The following is a 19908-nucleotide window of genomic DNA, read 5'->3' as shown; positions in this document are numbered from 1 at the left end:
GTAGTTTTCATTAACTAGAAAAACCCAAATAGAAATTTGTTTGAAATTTTATTTCCTCTTCATCCTTATATAAGAAACTAATTTTTATTTTGACAGAAGATATCTTTTTTTTCTAAATCAAAAGAACCTAGCTAGGATACATTAATAAGTGTTAATAAACATCAGATATTTACTTACCAAGCATGAATAATATTGTTTAAAATATTAAAAACACTGCACCAAAACATGGTTTGTAAACAAGGATGCCATTAAACGTAGTCAGGCCTGGAGGTATTGTAGTTTTTAAATTTTGAGAAATATAACTTTCAAGTGAATTATACGTACTTCCCTAATGCAAACTAAGGAAATATTGTAATGTTTTCTCTACATTTCATTACCTCTAGACTCTAGATTACGAAAACACAAGCCTCCCGTGTACGTCTGTCTGCCTGTCTGTTGTGTATCGTCGGTCTGTCTGTGTCGGTTTTTATAACCAGCAGTGGTTACAGGTATTATAAGTACATACCTATTGCTTTAGGTACTGATATAAAGTAAAAACGAACTAACGACATCATTTATATAGACCTTTTTATACATAAAGAAAAAGATACATTATCTGTATATAATGCTTTACTGAAATTATGATCTACTAACACCTTCTGTTACAAAAAAGCTAGTTAGTTCAATATTCAGAAATAAACTGAAGACATGGAAAACTTTCAATTACAACGACCCATATTCACATAATGAAGCAATTCTATTCTTCGAAGATTACACTCTATTTTGTTTCGCAATCACAGAAAGAGTTTCCTCAGTTCTAATTCGGTTTTATGATAGTACCCCATTGTGTAAAAGTTAACTTCCTTAACAATAGATTACTACTGCCGGTGATGGGGGATAATGGTTAAATCCTTATTTATGATTGTCCCATCACCGGCAGTAGTAATATATTGTTAAAGAAGTTAACTTTTACACATCATAAAACCGAATTAGAACTGGGGAAATTATACATACTCCAATGAGTAGTACCTACTTACACCAAACGCTTGACTCTACCGTCTTACTTTCAAGGTCGAATTTAATTATAATTAGCTACGTCTATCGTTAAAAACTAATAAACGCTATTACCAACCAATTAGTTTACATGTTTTTTTTTGTTAAAAACAGAACATCCGTATAGAGCTTTGGTTGATAATTATTGTACTATTATTCTTGGGTGTGCGTGTATTTTGTTGTAATTCAATCTTTATTTGGTAGATTATTAGTAATGTGATTGGCAGTAACGTAAACTCTTGAGCAAATTTATGAGAACATTTATTTATGTATGTTTTTTACAATATATGTATATAAAGTAAATACCAAACAATTGGTAAATAATTAATAATTACCTATATTTAATTTTAAATACTTATTTTACTTAAAAATTTAGAGTTTTCAATACGATAAGGTAAGAACAGCCGTTGAACTAATAATAGTTACACATCTTCAAAACATATTAACATACTTACTTATTTGCATAACCATGAGAACATTTACGTGATTATTTTTTTAAGTAATACGAGTTGAACGTAAATATTTTTTGCAAATCAACGTAACATAACTACCTATAATTGCATATTTATATTTTTTTTATCTAATTATAAAAATCTCGTTTAATTTATGTGTAGTAAAAATATTTTTTTCTGTGTAATAAATAAATTAATCTTCAATGCTAAAAGAGAACAGCGATAACAAAGCATGCTTATTTGTTTATTTTGCGAAGCTAATAAAATGTTGATGGATTTTTACTTAATTAGTATGTCCGCGTGAATATTCTAGATTAAATAAAATCGTGCGATCTCATGGAGTACTTAGTACAATAAATCTTAAAAACTCATTTGTGTGACGTACGAAACGCACTTTAGCAAACAGAAATATTTTATACAGTGTTGTTCACAAGAAACGCCGCATCGAATGAAAAAGGGCAAGACGTAACCAGAAATACACTAAAAAACATCTTTAACATTTCATTCCATTTTTCAAAAAAGTGAAACGTGGTTGTCTGTTTTATCGCAACAACGTTGACATAATGCGAGACACTACCATGTTATGTATTCTTGGTTGCATTTTGATTTTTTTTTGCGTGGAGCTTCACGTGAATAACTCTGTATATTCAAATAACACTCTTCTATTTCTCAGGATACAATTTATCAAAAGGCACGTTGTCCTCAAGTCCTTTGAACAGCCATTGCTCTATGACGTTGGTAATAATTTTTTCTATCACAGGTTTTAAATCTTCAAATAGTTCATTGACGTTGTCGTTAATCACGGTGTTGGTCACTTTATCTGTAAAAAAGACAAATGAGGCAATTAATAGACAGCAAAGTCTTTCTCATGATGCAAACGAGTGTTGACCAATTAACAGACATTAAAAATTTTGTTAAAGGTAGTTATTTATTTATAATGATGACAAAACAACACGCAGCCAAGAATAGTTGGAACAAATTATTATAGAAGCTGTCTATTATATTTGATCAACTTATATGATGATGATGATATTTTTATTTATTTTTGTCAGATTTAGTGTTTCTGCCACCAAGGTCCACTAAAAGGAGTAGGTAACTGGTTATCTCGATATTTAGCTGACAAATTTTAAACCAGTAATAAAAACAACTAAGACAACATACCTAGTATTTTTTCTAAAGACATTTCTGTATAAAAATTTTTAAATATTGAATTATAACGTTTAAGACAAAAAAAAACAAACGAAAGGGTCGCATAAAAAATGTATATTTTTCTCAGTACCGGAACTGCAACCAACTAACAACAACTGGTTTATCTTCTGCACGTTGTTTGGTAGATATAATAACAATAACAAACAAGTTTATTTTATTGTTTACTTTGCTTGCACAAAACCAGACAAATAATAGTTCACTTGACAGTTGATTAAAAAAAAGTTGTTTAGAATTATAGCATTTTCTCAATGTCAAATAAGGAAACACACTTTAAAAAACTAGATCCTTTGACTTTGAATCGAAAGCACTTGGTAAAAATTATGTTGCTTTTAGCGTTAATATTGTTTACAGCTTACGTTCTTTGACGATCGACGTAAAGATATTAGTCTAATATTTAACCACAATCTAAATTAACACTAAGATTTTTTTACAAAATTTTGACAGTGACATTGTCAAAATTTTGTGTTTAGTATCAAATGGCATTGCTGTTAAAATTTTACAACTGCATTTCAATTAATAAATCTTTATTATTATAAAAATGATACGAAAATATATTTTTGTTTTGTGCATCGTTCCTACTAATTATTATTAGAAGTACTATTTAATATTCAGATAATTATCTATAAAATTATAACATTGATAGCTTACTCAGTTCTTCGTTTCCTCCAAAAAGGCCGTCTAAGTGGACTTTTGGTCCACCTACTGAAATAGTAGTGTTAGTAGTAACTGGTCGCACATAAGTAACCCCCTTCTTCTTAAAGAATTCGACTTTCTGATAGGCGGTTATATTAGAATTTTCTACAAAAAAATATGATATGTCAAAGTTTTTCTTCATCTGTAAGTTAAAAAAAACCTATGCCCGCCGTGAATTTTCCACTTCCTTCAATTGGTGCTAAGAGTATTTTTCCTGTTACGGTATAATCACCTACTAATTTGATTGGATTAATGGTAGCCTTGCAAAACCACTGCAGTCCTGGAACATCAAAACTTTGAAAGCAAAATTAAATAATCCATTTTAGTTAAATACTTACTCAAACTGAGAAAATTTATAATTGCCTAAACCACGTACTTCAACATCTTTCAAGAGAGCTTTAAAGTTCAGAGCTTGAGTACCTTGCTCTAGTGTAATTTCTGGAATTGTGTATGGTTCAATAGGTGGTATTCCCAGTTCGGGTACACCTTTTATGAGGAAAGGTCTTACAGTTTCTGTCGCTTTTACTAGACATTCGTTGAGTTTGGGATCATAACGTTTGCACTTTGGGAAATAAGAAGCTGAAATTTACAAGTCATTGTAAACTTTAAAGTTATTTGAATCAGGATGGTAAGAGATTTGTACGATTTAAAATGTCAATAGCAACTCAAACTTTTTGCTTTCTATTTAGTACCAAGAATTGCAAATTTTTAAATACAGGGTTGTTCACTACTGACAATGAGGCTGACTTTTTTCGAAATGTAACCCAGAAAACATTCTTCTAGCTTTCTGTTTCTGTCACTATTCGTCGAATTGCCATTCGCGTGAAACGGTGTTTCTGGAACTGACTCGACTCTTGTCTTAGAAGGGAAGAACAGCATTCTGAACATTTAACGCTTCAAGAATTTTTACAGAAGCATCAACGAAAGCTGTACAATGCATTTTGGGTTGCATTTTAAATTAATTCGGAGTAATTATCAGTCGTGGACAGCGCTGTATAATCAGTTCCCGGTAAGAATGCAGTTGAATCTGACGAACTATTAATATTAATACTTTTGGGTGTTTCCCTCTTCAGAAATTTGCTTTTGAAATATGCAAAGTCTAGAGATAACTGATTATTAAAAAAAACTAGATCTTTAAAATTAGTTACATAAGGATTTTCAAAATGTATTTTTCCTTTTACAATGTTTCTTGCATTTAAAATTAATCGCATCTTGAAATTATTTGTGATTATAAAATATTAAAAGCACTCAATTAAAGCGTAATGATAGAGAGCGGATTTTATGAAATTTGCATATTCGTTATTTTTTGCATATAAGTCTTGATATTTACTATGTGAACGAATCATGCTAATTAAAAATGAATACAGCTATAAAAAAATTGCATATTTGCATATATTTGCCTTCTGCTGCATATTTCACCAAATGGGTGCATATTTTGCATTTTTATCAATTTTTGTACTAATTTGAAAAAAAAATTATCGTCATTCTATCGGAATTTATCTAGAAAGGCGAAATTTTATTAATCATATTGCAAATATTGTCCTGAGTTTCAAATAACTAGGAAAGGTTTGGGTTTTATGGTAATTTGGAAACACCACTGGGTATTAAGCCATTCTTCCAGGTAAATTCGCGCCCTAATTACTTTTGGAAATACCGTTCATTCCCAAAATTTTTGTTCGTTAGTTAAGTGGTGGTCTAAGGGACGTTATACTATTATTTTTCATCGTGAGTTTGTATTGAAAGCATTTAAAGGGATACAGGTGAATCAATATGTCGAAGAGAACTCAAATTAATTTATGGATTAAACCTTTTCCTGAACTTATTCTTCAAGAACGAACTGTGTTTTGTCGCGCCTACCCTAAACCGGTAAGTATTTTTACATCTGTGGACGTAGTACGCAGTTTTTCTATTTGCAAATACTTATACTTAATTTAGAATCACCGGAAAAACTTTTTGTTAGAATATTTCGAAAAAAATCTAAAAATAAATTGTTACCAAAATAGTAATTAAATAGTGGATTACTACTATTTTTTAATTTGTCCTATTTATATTTATTTTTTAGTATAAGAATATTATCTTTAAAAACGTGATTTATGTGTTAGTGAGATGTAATTAAACACTTTGCAATGTTATTTCTGTATTTTTTGTAATAAAACGTAAGCTCGGGAACCCTGTTTTTGTATTTTATAAATAAATTTAGTTCGCTTTTTTTTTATTTTTGGAGCATATGCATCTGCATATCTCTGCTTATATTAAGAAAGTTACTGCATATTTGCATAAATTTGGTGCATATCATATGATCATATTTCTCAAAATTTTGGTGCATATTTTCCGCTCTCTAGAATGACCAATCAACAAGGATTACAGGTTCGTTCAAAAGGAATAGTTACATCGTGTATTTGAAAAAACCCGTAAAATTGAATGTCGCAGACAAAAATACATTAACATTAAACATTAAACATTAATGTAGGTAGGTCGTCGTATATTTCAAACAATTTAATTAAACATTTCAGACAATGCTGCGCTCGAAAATTAAGACCGCTACGGACCTATTCTTTTTTTACACACACGGTATTTATCACATATTAGAGCAAACTATTAGAAAGTAAATACTTAAGCAACAATCATAAACTGCGTAAGAACTACTAATTTCAATTAAAATTTCAATTAATTACAACAAAAATAATAATGTATACTTACGAAGATCATTTGCAGCTGAATATACCAGTGTAAATAATGTGCCAAACACGAAAACCTTCATAACTATAGAGCGCATGTTGTGATTAACGTAATACACCGTTTCAAGCTGAAAAACAACTACTCGGTATTATAGTTGAGAAATTTATATGTTTCGACTTGTGATACTCAAAGCAACGAATGCAGTGTACACCTTGGCAATGAATACCTATCGCTGCAGAAAGATATTAAGTAATTCGTTACCTTGGTGCTTGGTTGATCTACATAAAATTAAGCTGTTTTCGGAAACAGCGTATGCAAAAATACCACATTTTGTAGTCTAGTTTTTCAAAATTATTTAATTGCAAAAAATTGTTTTATTACTTGGTTTATTGTTTGTATAATTTACTTGTTACACGGAGACGAAGACACAAATTAAGCACTTATATGTCTTAAGCATATGTACTAAGATTGGGTTTGTATACAAATGTGGGCATAATGACACAAACATTGTGCGTTATTCATCCTGAAAAACCGCTCTCTTATGATTCAGAGTGAAATATTGTGCGAATTGAATGATTTTTTGGCAGTTTTATGTAGTCGCCGTTATTCTACATATCAGGTATTCAGTTGGAGTCATCAAGTTGGCCTTGATTTTTTGCAAATATTGTGGAGTATGTCTACAATAACCTCAGTTTTTCGTATAATAAAAATAACGTTTTTCAACAAGTCTGGCAAATGACAATGATACACAACAGTATGGATTAATAAAACGCAAATGATTTTTGCTCCAATTTTTTCTATCAAAAAACAAGGCCAACCTGATGACTTTTTTAACTGACCACCCATTAGTTTGAAATTACCATGGAAACGAAATGCTTTTACGCCTTTTTATCTGGTTATCACTATTCAAAACAATGACTGTGTTAAAAAGACGTTATTTTCTAATTGAACCCACAGAAAAAGTTGTGGCGACTGGAAAACGAAAAAGAAATCCAAAAAAATGGAGAAACAACGTGAAAAAATTGTGTGTACAAGAGTACGTCGGTAAAAAGTGGGAAACTCATAAGGCCAAAATGTTTGAAACATTACATGTTAGGATGTAAAGAACAAGGAATTAATTTTTGAACCATTTTGGTCGCTGAATGATGAACAGAAAAATGATTGGTATGGAAAATTTGTTCAAAGGTAGGATGAGACCAAGAGGAAGGCTTGTTAAAGAGAGAAAGGGAAGAGGTTTTGTAAAAACGAAAACTTTTTAAATATTACGTACTTTGAAGTATCAGGAAAGAAAGTACAAGTTTGCCGAGATTTTTTGTTTTTTGGTTATGTTAAACCCGAAATTAGAATTGCAGAAATCCTTTCTAAAAGGAAACATTCAAAGAAAAGTGTAGGTACTGAAGATTTAGATGTATGAAAGCATATCGAAAGCTTCCCCACGTGGAGTCCCATTATTGCAGAGCACCACCAGCAAATACGTAAGTACACTCTTAGTTAAATGTTGAGAAAATGCATTTCTCTACATAGAAAGTAAGTTTGTTATAAATGACAACCCTGTTAAATGCCAGTATTCATGTATTCATGACTAAATATAATTTGATTTTTTTAACACCAACAAAGGAGAAATGTGACATCTGAATGAAATTCAAGGATCCATAAAATTCCGACAACAGTGCTTATAATTTGACTACACACTGTTTCATAGATGGAATTACTTATTGCGTTTGTGTCTGAACGAGCTGCTAATCACATATTATTATCTAAAACCCCTCCAACTTTTACTAAACTGATCGTCTGGTTGGACCAGAAAAACTAGAGTTTCATATATATGTTACAGCTAAGGGTGTGGGGACAAAAAATCTGCACAAATTTCAAACTAGAATAACTGTATTATAAAAGCATGTATTAATAATGTGATCAAAAACATTTATAAAAACAACTTTAAAGAACACAATCTGCACCATATCTGCTTGCTTTACGAATTTTTGTTTTAATACGGCGCATTAAATTTGTAAAAGCCGATATTTTTGTTTGCCGTATTTTCAGCAGTATACGCTTCTTTAATTCTGCATGTGTCGAGGCTTCCCATCCATTTTCGTACACATTCCTCTTTAGATTTCTCCAAAAACGTTCAATTGGGCGTAGTTGAGGTACGTTCGGAACATTTTTATCCTTAGGGATAAAAGGAATGTTTAACTAATTATATGCAGCAATAACGTTAGCTGCGTAATGAGCTGTTGCCATGTCTGGACAAAATACAAAATTGCCATCTGAATGCTTTTCTCTTATAAAACGGACAAGTCGAGACCTAATGCACTATTTTTCATAAATATCTGCATTAACAGAATTTCCAGATGGGCAAATAAACGCAGTAGAATGTCCACGTGAAGAAATGGCCAACCAGACCAACAACTTGGACTGAAATTTTTTGTGACGTTTGAATTTCACTTTCCCATCTACTTCTTCTCCTTCCTTACAATAGAAATGTTTATTGTTAGCAGTATCGCTACCATCAAAAGTGAAGTAGGATTCGTCATCGATGATTATTTCAGTACCATTTGAGGGAAAAAAAGCGGATTCAGAAAGATGCCTTAATTTTCGTTTTTGTTCCAACTTTTGTTTTTCTGAATATTTGGGAGCGGATTTTCGAGTTGCAAGTTTAATATTATTCTCCTTTAATATGTTGCTAACATACTTTTTGTCGATTTTAAATTTCCGTCCAAGCTTTCTTAGTGAAACACCAAGTTTACCGTGACTTTGATTGACTAAGGCTTCTCTCTTCTTCTGGGGCATTTTTCTTGCTGGTCTTCCGCTTCCTACTTGTCTTTCTACCGAATTCCCATTCTCTACTCTTCTGCAAATGCTATAAGTTGTCCTTTTTTATATCCCTATTTGGAAGAAGTGATTAACGGTGAATGACTTTTTTAAATGCATATGCTTTCTATAAAATTTGGCAATCACAGATCGGCGATCATTTTCATTTAAGTCTTCCATTATTACAAAAAATATTGAAACTTTCAAGAGGAACTAGGCATAACAATTTTTAATAACTGCCAAAAAATGTCATAACGTCAACCGTCATTTTTCTCAAAGCTAACTCGATTTTCGGTAAATTAAAATTTGTGCAGATTTTTTGTCCCCACACCCTTAATATCCGAAATACGTTATTCTGCATAATAACTAGATATTTTAGGAATTATGCGTAATAACTAAACTTGTCAGTTATTATGCATAATAACCGGAAACATTAGGAATTATGCGTAATAACTGAATTTTTCAGTTATTATGCACAATAACGGAAACGTTTAGGTAATATTGATAATAACTAACAGAGGAACAGGAATTATGCATAATACCTGAAACATTAGTCATTAACCATATTGTCTAATAGGTCAGGGCCGATCACTGGTCAACAGCTAAGCTCTAACTTTTATTATAGCAGTCAATTATTATTTAATTAGCAATTTTAAATGATATTATAAAGGGCTAAACCAAAACTTAGCTCTCATTTAAAAGTAATCTTAAAATATTATCCTTTGAAAAATACAAAAATCGTACTATTAAGTAATAGGAAACTTTCTCTAAGGTGTATTTTTTTGTAATCAAATTGCTACAAACTTCTTGGGAAACAATAAGAAAACTATGTTTAGTAAGTAGAAGACATGTTATCATCATATAAAAAATTTAAAATTAACATATTCTTAAAAGTGCATTTTATACACTCGCACCTTGATTTTTTCCCCAAAAATTGTGACGACGTGAGTGACCGTCATAGAGAACGCATCCATCTGGGCATTTTGTCGATAGAAAAACGTTACCAAGATCGATGGAACACCTAAATGACACCTAAATGCTCGCAGAATGCTGCGGGACCATCGAGCGAGAGGTCTCCAATAAAATCTATAGGAGGCAACCGAAAAAACGTCGGTCTTCGCTGTTTCTTTTGTTTTTTCGTTTTTTAAACTACATTCGTTGTTTTTTTCTCATTTAAGGTTGTTTTTTTGTTAATACTACACTTTTTGCCGTTAAAGATACAAAAATTAAATTGTTTTACCTGATTTTGTGTTTCAAACATCAAATATGCATATTTTTTTTAATTGAGCTAAGTTATAAGATTTATGCTCTTTGTCACAAACACAGAGACAAATTAAACGAAAATATTACAATTATGTCAAAGTTAGAGAGAAAAAATTAAATTTTGTTGACCAGTGTAATTTTTGAGATCAAAAAAATTTAGAACAGGATGATACCCATTGGAAAAGGATGAAAATATAACAAGAATAAAAGGAAAAATAATTTACGGGCGATCTGAGGTCGGGAAGTCGAAGAGGGTGAGCTTTTAAAGGTAGAAAACGGTTTATCACGATTTCCGGCAAAACTACAAGTCCTATCGAAAAAAGTTAAATGGCAAAGTTCTAGGTAATAAAAGGATCTACATCTTTTGTATTTAGATTTTTTTTAAATAACCTCAAAATTTATGCGAAAAATGCAAATAACCGAGTTTTTGGTTTTTTATTTTTATCTCCCACAAAAAAGTTTTTTTTTTACGAAATTTGGTGAAAACTTATCTATTTATGTCCCAAAATTACTGTATTTTTTTTTATTCAAAATATTTATTTTTCTCCCTTATTTTGATTTAATATCGAAAAACCACCCTAATTTTCAATCGAAAATTCTGACGTCAAAATGTTTGTTTTTTTTTAAAAATCGGTGTGCTTTTTGTTCGTTGAAATCTCTACTTTCTGATGGTGTAAAAAAAGTATACATTACTTTGGCAAATTTTCACAGGAAATCCAAAAAAACGAAAAACTCGAATTCGATTTTTTTTAATCATGTAAAATTTTGAGCTATTTATTAAAATTTACACTTTAATTACTCGAAAAAAGTAAGATTCCATGTTACACTGATAAACTCAAAAATTTAAAATCCATGAAACAAACGCCTTCTGTTGGTGGGAGATTTGTCAATATGAAAGATGATTTAATTCTTGCCAATTGATTTTCGAAATCTTAATTGATTCAGTGTTATATTGTCATTTTTACATTTATAAATATATTTGATTAATTGTAATCCATTTTTTGCGATATCTTCTTTGTTTGCATTTTTTTTATAAAACATATTGTCCAAATTTGACAAATTTTTATCATCTGACTAGCAGACCCAGTGAATATTTTAGTAGTTAAATAAAAAATTAAATCAAAATAAATAAATTATAATTAAATTAAATTATAAATTATAGATAAAAATGTATCGTACGACAATGATTATTATATTCAACAGCCATCTTGAACACTGCCTTGCGTATCTGTGGATGAAAGTAAAGATACTAATATCGTTACTACAAAATGGGGGTTGGTGGTAGACGGGTGAAAATTTAGGGTTAATTGTATTTTTTGAAGCCAAATCTTAAAAAAATAAAAATAACAAATTTTGTCCGAAAAATAAAAAAAAAATTTGGATGGGCCACTCTTATCACCTAGGGGTATAAAAAATAGTTTACGACCTAATCTCAGACCTACCGAATATAGCCAGAAAATTTCATAAAAATCAGTCAAACCGTTTCGAAAAAATTTGGTTACACACATTGTGACACGAGAATTTTATGTATTAGAAAACAATGAATTTACGATGTTTTTCTTCCCTTTTCCGGCAAACCCAGATGTTGTATCGCAACCAGAAAAACAATACAGAAATGCAACGATATTTTTGAAAGATTCATATTTGAAACTATTGGACGTGAAAAATAAATCTTTTACATTTCTAGAACCTGGTTTGAGGAAATAAATGTCATAATTATTTGAATTCAATTGATTCAAAGGGACCAAAATATCTTGACCCACAACTATGACACTTTTATTGGTATCTGTAGCAGTTTCTATCGAGATCTTAATTATGTTAGCATCAGAATCTTCTTCTGCTTGTTTACAGGAAAATCCTTGTGACTGTAGATTCCAAAAGTTTCTTTTAAATAAATCAATTCGTCACGATCCTCTTCAAGTAACTCAGCCTGCACGTGTATTTTTATAGACGATGTTGTTCATTCTTCTGATGGGCTAAAATTTTCCGTAGGCCATTCAGGTATGTAAGTTATCTTAAAATAGCAATAAATAGGCACCTATGCATATAATTTAAAAATTATCCTACAACTTTAAGAAAATATTGTAGATGTCTTATAAAGTATTAAGTGTATTAACTTATTTGGTTGTTAATTATAGTAGTATATTTCGATTTGCAATTTTTTAATTTATCAATGTAACATGAAATATTACGTTTTTCGAGTAATTAACGTGTCCATTTTAATAAATAGCTCCAAATTTTACATAATAATTAAAAAACAAATTTTTGAATTCGAGTTTTTTCGTTTTTTTTTGCATTTCCTGTGAAAATTTGCCATAGTAATGTATAATTTTTTTTACACCTTCAGAAAGTAGAGATTTCAGCGAACAAAAAGGATACCGATTTTTTTAAAAAAGCAAATATTTTGACGTGAGAATTTTCGATTGAAAATTAGGGTGGTTTTTCGATATTAAATCAAAATAAGGGAAAAAAATAAATATTTTGAATCAAAAAAATTACAGTGAGCTTGGGACATAAATAGGTAAGTTTCTACCAAATTTCGTGAAAAAAATTTTTTTTTGTGGGAGATAAAAATAAAAAACCAAAAACTCCGTTATTTGCATTTTTCGCATAAATTTTGAGGAAAGAAAGTGTAAATACAAAAGTTGTAGATCTTTTTATTACCTACAACTTTGCCATTTAACTTTTTGCTGGAAATCGTGATAAACCGTTTTCTCCCCTTAAAAGCTCACCCTCTTCCCCTTCCGGACCTCAGATCGCCCGTAAATTATTGTTTCCTTTATTTTTGTTACATTTTCTTCCTTTTCCAGTGGGTATCATCCTGTTCTAATTTTTTTTTTCACTTTTTACCATTTTCAAAGGCTTATAAAACATGTCCAGCTGATTTCAGAAAAACGGGACAAGATGAGCAATTCAGCTTCTCATAGATCAATGAAAAGCAATGATAATATGACGTTTATATAACTGTAATTTTTCCCTTTTTTTTTTTAATCAACTGTACATGTGATATGTAGGAGAAAGCGAGGCAGGGTGGGTAGCTTTTTGGAAAATATTATGCATAATTCCTGTTTCTGTGTTAGTTACCTAAACGTTTCCGTTATTATGCATAATAACTGAAAATTTCAGTTATTACGCATAATTCCTAATGTTTCTGGTTATTATGCATAATAACTGATAAGTTTAGTTATTACGCATAATTCCTAAAATGTCTAGTTATTATGCATAATAACGGATTTCGGATATTAGCTGTAACATATATAATTAGTAGTTGCATTGAAACATTTTGTGCGAAATACACCAATTCCATAAACTGAACAAAAAATGTTCCCAAACGGATCATAGCTTACTTCAAGAAACATTTACAGGAAGATTGAATGCGACATTAGGAAATTTATAGCCCTGTTTCCTTCCCGAGCCTAAGCTAAGGAGGTATTGTAATAGGGTTCATCCGGGGAATGGATCCTTTCATGATTTCTCGACTCCTAGAGTATCAAAAGATGAGTCTTCCGTCTCCGCTGTCTGTCGTCTATTAAATTTTATATGTATGTTAATAATATCGTGTAGTTGGTAAAACGCCAACCAAAATCTTCTTATTATTTCCACCAATAATTTGTTGACGTCACCTCAAAATTTTGCTCAGTAAATGCTATTTAAATTCACCTTGATTTTGTTTACTATTATTATTATTAGAACTTTTATTCTATAAGAATACGCACGTCTTCGTTTAATAATGATATAAAATGACATTTAAAAATAATAATAATTAATAATTTTAGTCCTCTGCTTTGAAGCGACAAACTCATTCAAATCAAACAATTTCTACGTAACATTCTTCCGATATATACACATAAACACTTAAAGTTAAGCATATTATTATTGCTGAGATGCCATTATTTGTTGCTGGTTATCTGCTTTAAAGAACTAATTTTATAATTTTTCAAAGAAGTGGGATTCGCTGGACCTGCACTTCAGGCACCAGGGAAGTTTTGTCCAAATAAACGTCAACCAATTTTTTGTTGATCTAATCAACAATGGTTCACCACATTTTCTCGAAAATTTTGCAAATAGGTGCTGTTATATTATGTTCAATTGTTTAAATATATGTAACGAATAAAAAAGTTTGGTAAAACATGAATGGTGCATTAATTTGAGGGGAAGTAGGTATTTTAATAATGCTTTAATTTTATGTTGACCTTATCCCCGTATATTGTTAAACATGTGGCTTTGAAAAAAGTCAAGTTACTGAAACGTATAATTATCATTTCATTTCATTTTAGAATGAAAAACCTTGTAGAAATTTTTTAGAAGTAAAATGTTCTTTAAGTATTTTATATTTTATGACAAATTCTAATGCTTTGTTACTTGCAGACGATAATTACTGCTTGTTTATAAAGACATTTTACACATAAAACATAGTATCATTATGAGCAAATTTTTGTCTGAGTTTTTTCGTCATACAATACATTTATTTCAAGTATCACGGATTAATTTTCTTCTCTCCGAGCATGTCGTTGCGAAATTTACCTGTTTTTCAATATAAACAACCTTTTACTTCTTGTATATCAAGTGTCATAACACTTATCTACTGATACAATAAATCCGATTTGTAGCCCAGTGATGACTCAATGAAAAAAATTATTATTTAAGAACGGAAAAATCGGTGACATTTACTTCATCGAGTCATAGCACTTTAAATGTAAACCAGAACGTGATCACTTAACAGTTTACACATTTACTGTATTGGTAATTATTATTTTCAAGCCAAAGGTTTAAGTTCGGTTTTACAGATAGAGGAGAGAATTTGGATTTCGAACATCAGCGAAAAAATCTGGACGAGGTCTATCAAGAACAGGTTTGGCCTTAACATAAACACTTTTTTGCATAACCGCACGTGCAAGCTGACTACATTAATTTAATTATTGTGAATCTACCGCCGGGGTTATTTTAACATTGAGTGACAAAAACAACTTAAAAAGGATTATATTGTGACGCATTTAGAGGTCAGAAGGATTAATTGCAAATTGTGCTTTCAAAAGTTGGCCTTTTAAATAACCCAAACTTTGATACTTAAATTGCGGCTTTGAGACATAAAACTGTAGCCGACATGACTTAAATTAAAACCTAATGGCCACTTGTTTATATTTCGAAAATATCTAACTAAGAAAAAAGGAAGCTATAAAAACTATAGGAATTATTATAATAAAATAATTAATATTACGGTCAGAATTGTAAAAATATATATCCTAGCGTAACTTATGACTCATCAGCAAAATATTTTTTGTAAACTTGGAGATGTTTATTACGGCAGATATGCGTTGCCAGGATAATGAGAATTTTTATTCTGTACGTAACAGGACTTCCTCTGCTAATTTTTATAAGTAACAAAATATATAAAATAAATCGGTCACTAGGTTTTATACGACAATATTTTATACAAATTTCAATCAGAGCAAGTTGCGGTATTAATGAGATAAAAAGAGGTGTAGTTCTTATGAACTAATAAATATTAATATGTATAAAGTCCTCCACCTGTCGCGAATGGAAAATTTAATTCCTCAAAATACATTGATTAATTTAAAAATATTAAACAAATTAGAGCCTATTCCTGGTCGCATTGAAAAATAATTGACATTGTTTAAGATGATCTTAGTAGCTATTTGATGGTATTAAATCAAATAATTTTGTTGTTTCAGTTGTAACACTAATAACAATATTAATCAATTTCATAACAATCAGCTAATTTTATCGGCAAAATCACATGAAAACCCGTATTATTAGATATTTACGAGTTGCACATAAGTAGGTATAAAACCTCACTTCAAAGCATGTTTTTAACAAATATTTAGTTGATAAGTCTCTGAGATGTTGCCGTTAATTTTTCATAGGGGTTGAATGATAAAATTTTCTGAATATTATAACAATCACTAAAACAATATTAGGTCTTGTCAAAAATTTTAAATAAATCTAATTACTTATATAAACTGTAAAATATAATATTTTAACTTCGATTTTTTTGTGATAAATTAAAATTATAATAATTAAAATTTTATGATAACTTCATTGTTATTTTAATGGGAACACAAATACATCGATTTTGATGCATACACTGTACTGTAACCCTAATAACAAGAATACTGTGCAAATAGAATTTTGCCAAAATCAAATCTTGAATATAACAAATTGTACAAACTTAGCCTTACGTTCTATTTACGAATTTTTATTTTTGAAGTATAATTTTCAAATAATGAATTCGGAAACTTTCCTTTTGATTTGCTCACTCTACTAACTACTCATAGATATGTTAACCACATTGACATATAGTGTCTAATATGAAAGACCGACTGAAAAACTCTAAATCTTAATCAAAATTAAAATAATATCACAAAGTACCAAGAGGGCAATAAAAACACGATCAAAGACATCCATGCATTTTTGAAGATTTGTCTTTGATAGAATTTTCGTCTTGAATTTTCGCCAGTTTGAAAGTTTGAGCTGAAAATGCAACGATGAAATTCAAATTTTCAAAAATCCATAACTGTCGGTAATCGTGTTTTTATAGCTCTCTCGGTATAAAAAATTAAAGTGCAGTTTTAACTAGTTGAAAATACATAAAACAAAAAAGTCTTTTTACTTCCCGAGCGTAAGCAAAGGAAGTATTGTAATCGAGTCCGTCGGCCGACTCTCTACTTTTACGTTTTCTCGATCTTTCATGACCCCTAGAAGACGAAGAAATAGGTCTCCCATTTCCGTCTGTCTGTCCGTCTGTCCGTCCGTCTGTCTGTCCGTCTGCCGTCCCGGATTTTTATTAGACAGATAATCTCCGAAAGTACTCGACCGATTGTTGTAAAATTTTGTACTTATATTAAGAATATCATGTAGATGGTAAAACGCTAACTAAAATTTGTCTAATCATCCCCACCACTAATGCGATGACGTCACTTCAAAATTGTACATAGTAAATGGGTTTTCAATTGTATAAAATAACATAGTCCTACACATGTAGTTTACAACTCTGAATCGACTTTTCACCCGAAACGTCCAGATTTTTGGAAAAAAAATCAAAATTATAAAACAACATTTTGAAATTTAATTTTTAATCTGCTAACCAGAATGCTTTGAAATGTTGCAGATGTTTTAAGGCTATAAAGAGCATCATAAATCTTTAGTCAAAATATATTTGCTTATCCCCTCCAAAAACTTGATGACGTCAGCTCGAAAGTTTGCCGAATAAATCATATCTAAAATGTACAAAATATGATCAGTCTGTACTTGTGATCTATCACTCCATTCATATTTTTTGGATTTGCATATACAGGGTGATTCAAGAAAATAAATGAAAGCGTAAATTTATTTTACTGATTTACTCAGGAACTACAAAACCGAATGCTTCGAAATCTTGAAGATATTTTAAAATTATCATAAGCATGGTAATTTTTTGATCAAAACCTATTTGGTCGTCCCCCCTAAAAAATTTATGACGTCACCACAAAATTTTGCTGAATAAATCCTATCTAAAATGTACAAAATATGATGAGTCTCTTCTTGTGATTTATCATTCCATTCAAATTGTTTCGATTTGCATATACAGGGTGACTCAAAAAAATTAATGAATGCGTAAATTTATTTTATTGATTTAATCAGGAACTACAAAACCGAATGCTTTGAAATCTTGCAGATGTTTTAAGGTTATAAAGAGCATAATAAATTTTTAGTCAAAATATATTTGGTTATCTTCTACAAAAAACTGATGACGTCAGCTCAAAAGTTTGCCGAATAAATCGTATCTAAAATGTACAAGATATGATGAGTCTGTACTTGTGATTTATCATTCCATTCATATTTTTGGATTTGCATATGCAGGGTGACTCAAAAAAATTAATGAAGGCGTGAATTTATTTTATCGATTTAATCAGGAATTACAAAACCGAATGCTTTGAAATCTTGGGAATATTTTAAAGTTATTATAAGCATGATAAACTTTTGTTCAAAATAGATTTGTTCATCCCTCCTAAAAAAATTGATGACGTCACCCTTAAATTTTGCTGAATAAATCCTATCTAAAATGCAAAAAATATGATGAGTTTGTACTTGTGATTTATCATTCCATTCTAATTTTTTAGATTTTCTTAAGAGGTGGTTCAAAAAAATTAATTAAGTCAATTTATTTTATTGATTAAATTAAAGGCAACACTTATTATTAGTATTACACCCCAACCAACCCAATTTGGTAGACACAAAATTTATTAAAGGAAAAACTCGGTTGAAACATAAGGGTAGCACGCTTATTTACATCGACTTTAACATTACAGACCTGCATTTGTTTTATGCGTTCACTTGGTTCCGCGAATGTGAAATAGACATGTTTATAATCAACCAATTGTGAATTTCACCGTCAAGAACTAAAATAAAACCCAATGTTTTATATAATAAGCGGAAGTCGAAGCAATAAAACCGATGGTCGTTTTGTTTACAGTTTCTCTGTTTGACTCTCACGTATGCTGTTACGCCTGTCATCTAAAATTAAGAATGTTTATACATACACGATTTTCAGTTGCCTCTGATACGTATTGTTTCGTTATTTTATTGATTATTACAAATCAATATTCAAAACGACCCAATTCATTTTCCCGAAAATTTGAGAATATAATAATTTTATTCTTAGTATTACACTACATCTATCCCAACTGATATATGTGTCCTTGCAAAAATGTTGATGACGTCATCGCATTTTTTTTTTAAATTCCGACTACAAAAATGTAATGAGAAAAAAAACACAATAGGCATGCAGTCGTCAAGTTTCCGACAGCGAGGGAAGTACTGTCTAAACTCTTTAGACCAATTTTTTTAAATAACTTGCATACACGTTTATATATGGTGTACGATTTAACTTTCATCCGCATACCTATTCTTATATATCTTTCTCAACGTCCTTCGTGTGTTTGGCCATTTGCATAGTATTTTCAATAAATGTTAAAAACGTTCGCTTTAAACCTATAACTTTAACCTGGTTTGATACGTAATTCCACCCGTCAGGAATTTTGGTACTTTTTCTTTAATTATCAAAATTTCAGCCTTACTTTAATACAGCTTATTCAATTATTGATTATTTTACGTAAAATATTTCGTGTTACATTCTATAGTAAACAAGAAACTGGTCCTAATCCAATGATGCCCTCGTCTCAAACTGGTAAAAGGTATAAGCAATCTTTAAAGTTCTAAAATAAAAACCTTGTTCCATCTGACAATGGAATAAAACTTTTTAAACTAGGACATAAATGCATACTTGAAAACATAATGCCAACTGCAGTTATAAAGAGAGATGGTAGTTTTATTTATAGAGATGTAGCCATACCTGATTTTACTATAGAGTAAGCAGCAACAACTTTCACGAACCAGATGATATTGGATCGGACAATATGTTTTTTTTTTTAATTTACAAAAAAAGTATACAAAAATATTGGAAGTAAAAACAATACTACTAAAGCTATAAACGTTCTAATTTTGATCGAAAAAATATTAAAGAAAAATACCTCTATCCTTTCAAAAATTATTAACATGCAAATGGGACTCTTACTATTTTATTTTTAGAAAGAATGACAAATAAAACAGATTTTTCATATATACTTATAGTTTAAACATATATATCACTACGAAAAGTGAGAGTCTCCTTTATTATTATAAACTAGGACATCAAGGTTACTTGTACCTTAAGAAAATGACTTGGGTCAATGAACTAATACGGCAACATCTTACTATCGTGTAAATTTAC

The 19908-nt window shown here is 30.3% G+C and overlaps 1 protein-coding gene across 1 annotated transcript; it reads right to left on the bottom strand.

Annotated features, from left to right (window-relative positions):
* Positions 1-1610: 1610 nt before the first annotated feature.
* On the bottom strand, positions 1611-6306 carry LOC135122630 (uncharacterized). Its single transcript, XM_064046935.1, has 5 exons — positions 6087-6306; positions 3725-3965; positions 3547-3680; positions 3342-3491; positions 1611-2304 (listed from the first exon to the last, which is right to left on the bottom strand). The coding sequence occupies exons 1-5, from the start codon at positions 6160-6162 to the stop codon at positions 2147-2149; spliced, it is 759 nt and encodes a 252-aa protein (XP_063903005.1). The 5' UTR covers positions 6163-6306; the 3' UTR covers positions 1611-2146.
* Between the last annotated feature and the right edge of the window lie 13602 nt (positions 6307-19908).

This window comes from Zophobas morio, unplaced genomic scaffold (assembly GCF_036711695.1).
Source record: "Zophobas morio isolate AGI-343-1 ecotype UQ-CSIRO unplaced genomic scaffold, CSIRO_AGI_Zmor_V1 ptg000005l, whole genome shotgun sequence".
Taxonomy (NCBI): Eukaryota; Metazoa; Arthropoda; class Insecta; order Coleoptera; family Tenebrionidae; genus Zophobas; species Zophobas morio.
Note: the sequence above shows the minus strand (reverse complement) of the source record. Positions and strands in the feature narration are given on the sequence as shown.

Coding starts and splice junctions, on each gene's coding strand:
- LOC135122630 (XM_064046935.1), bottom strand. CDS start 6,162: ATGCGCTCTATAGTTATGAAGGTTTTCGTGTTTGGCACATTATTTACA. Junction 3,681..3,724: donor TATAAATTTTCTCAGTTTGA/GTAAGTATTTAA, acceptor TTGCTTTCAAAG/TTTTGATGTTCCAGGACTGC. Junction 3,492..3,546: donor AAAATTCACGGCGGGCATAG/GTTTTTTTTAAC, acceptor ATTTTTTTGTAG/AAAATTCTAATATAACCGCC.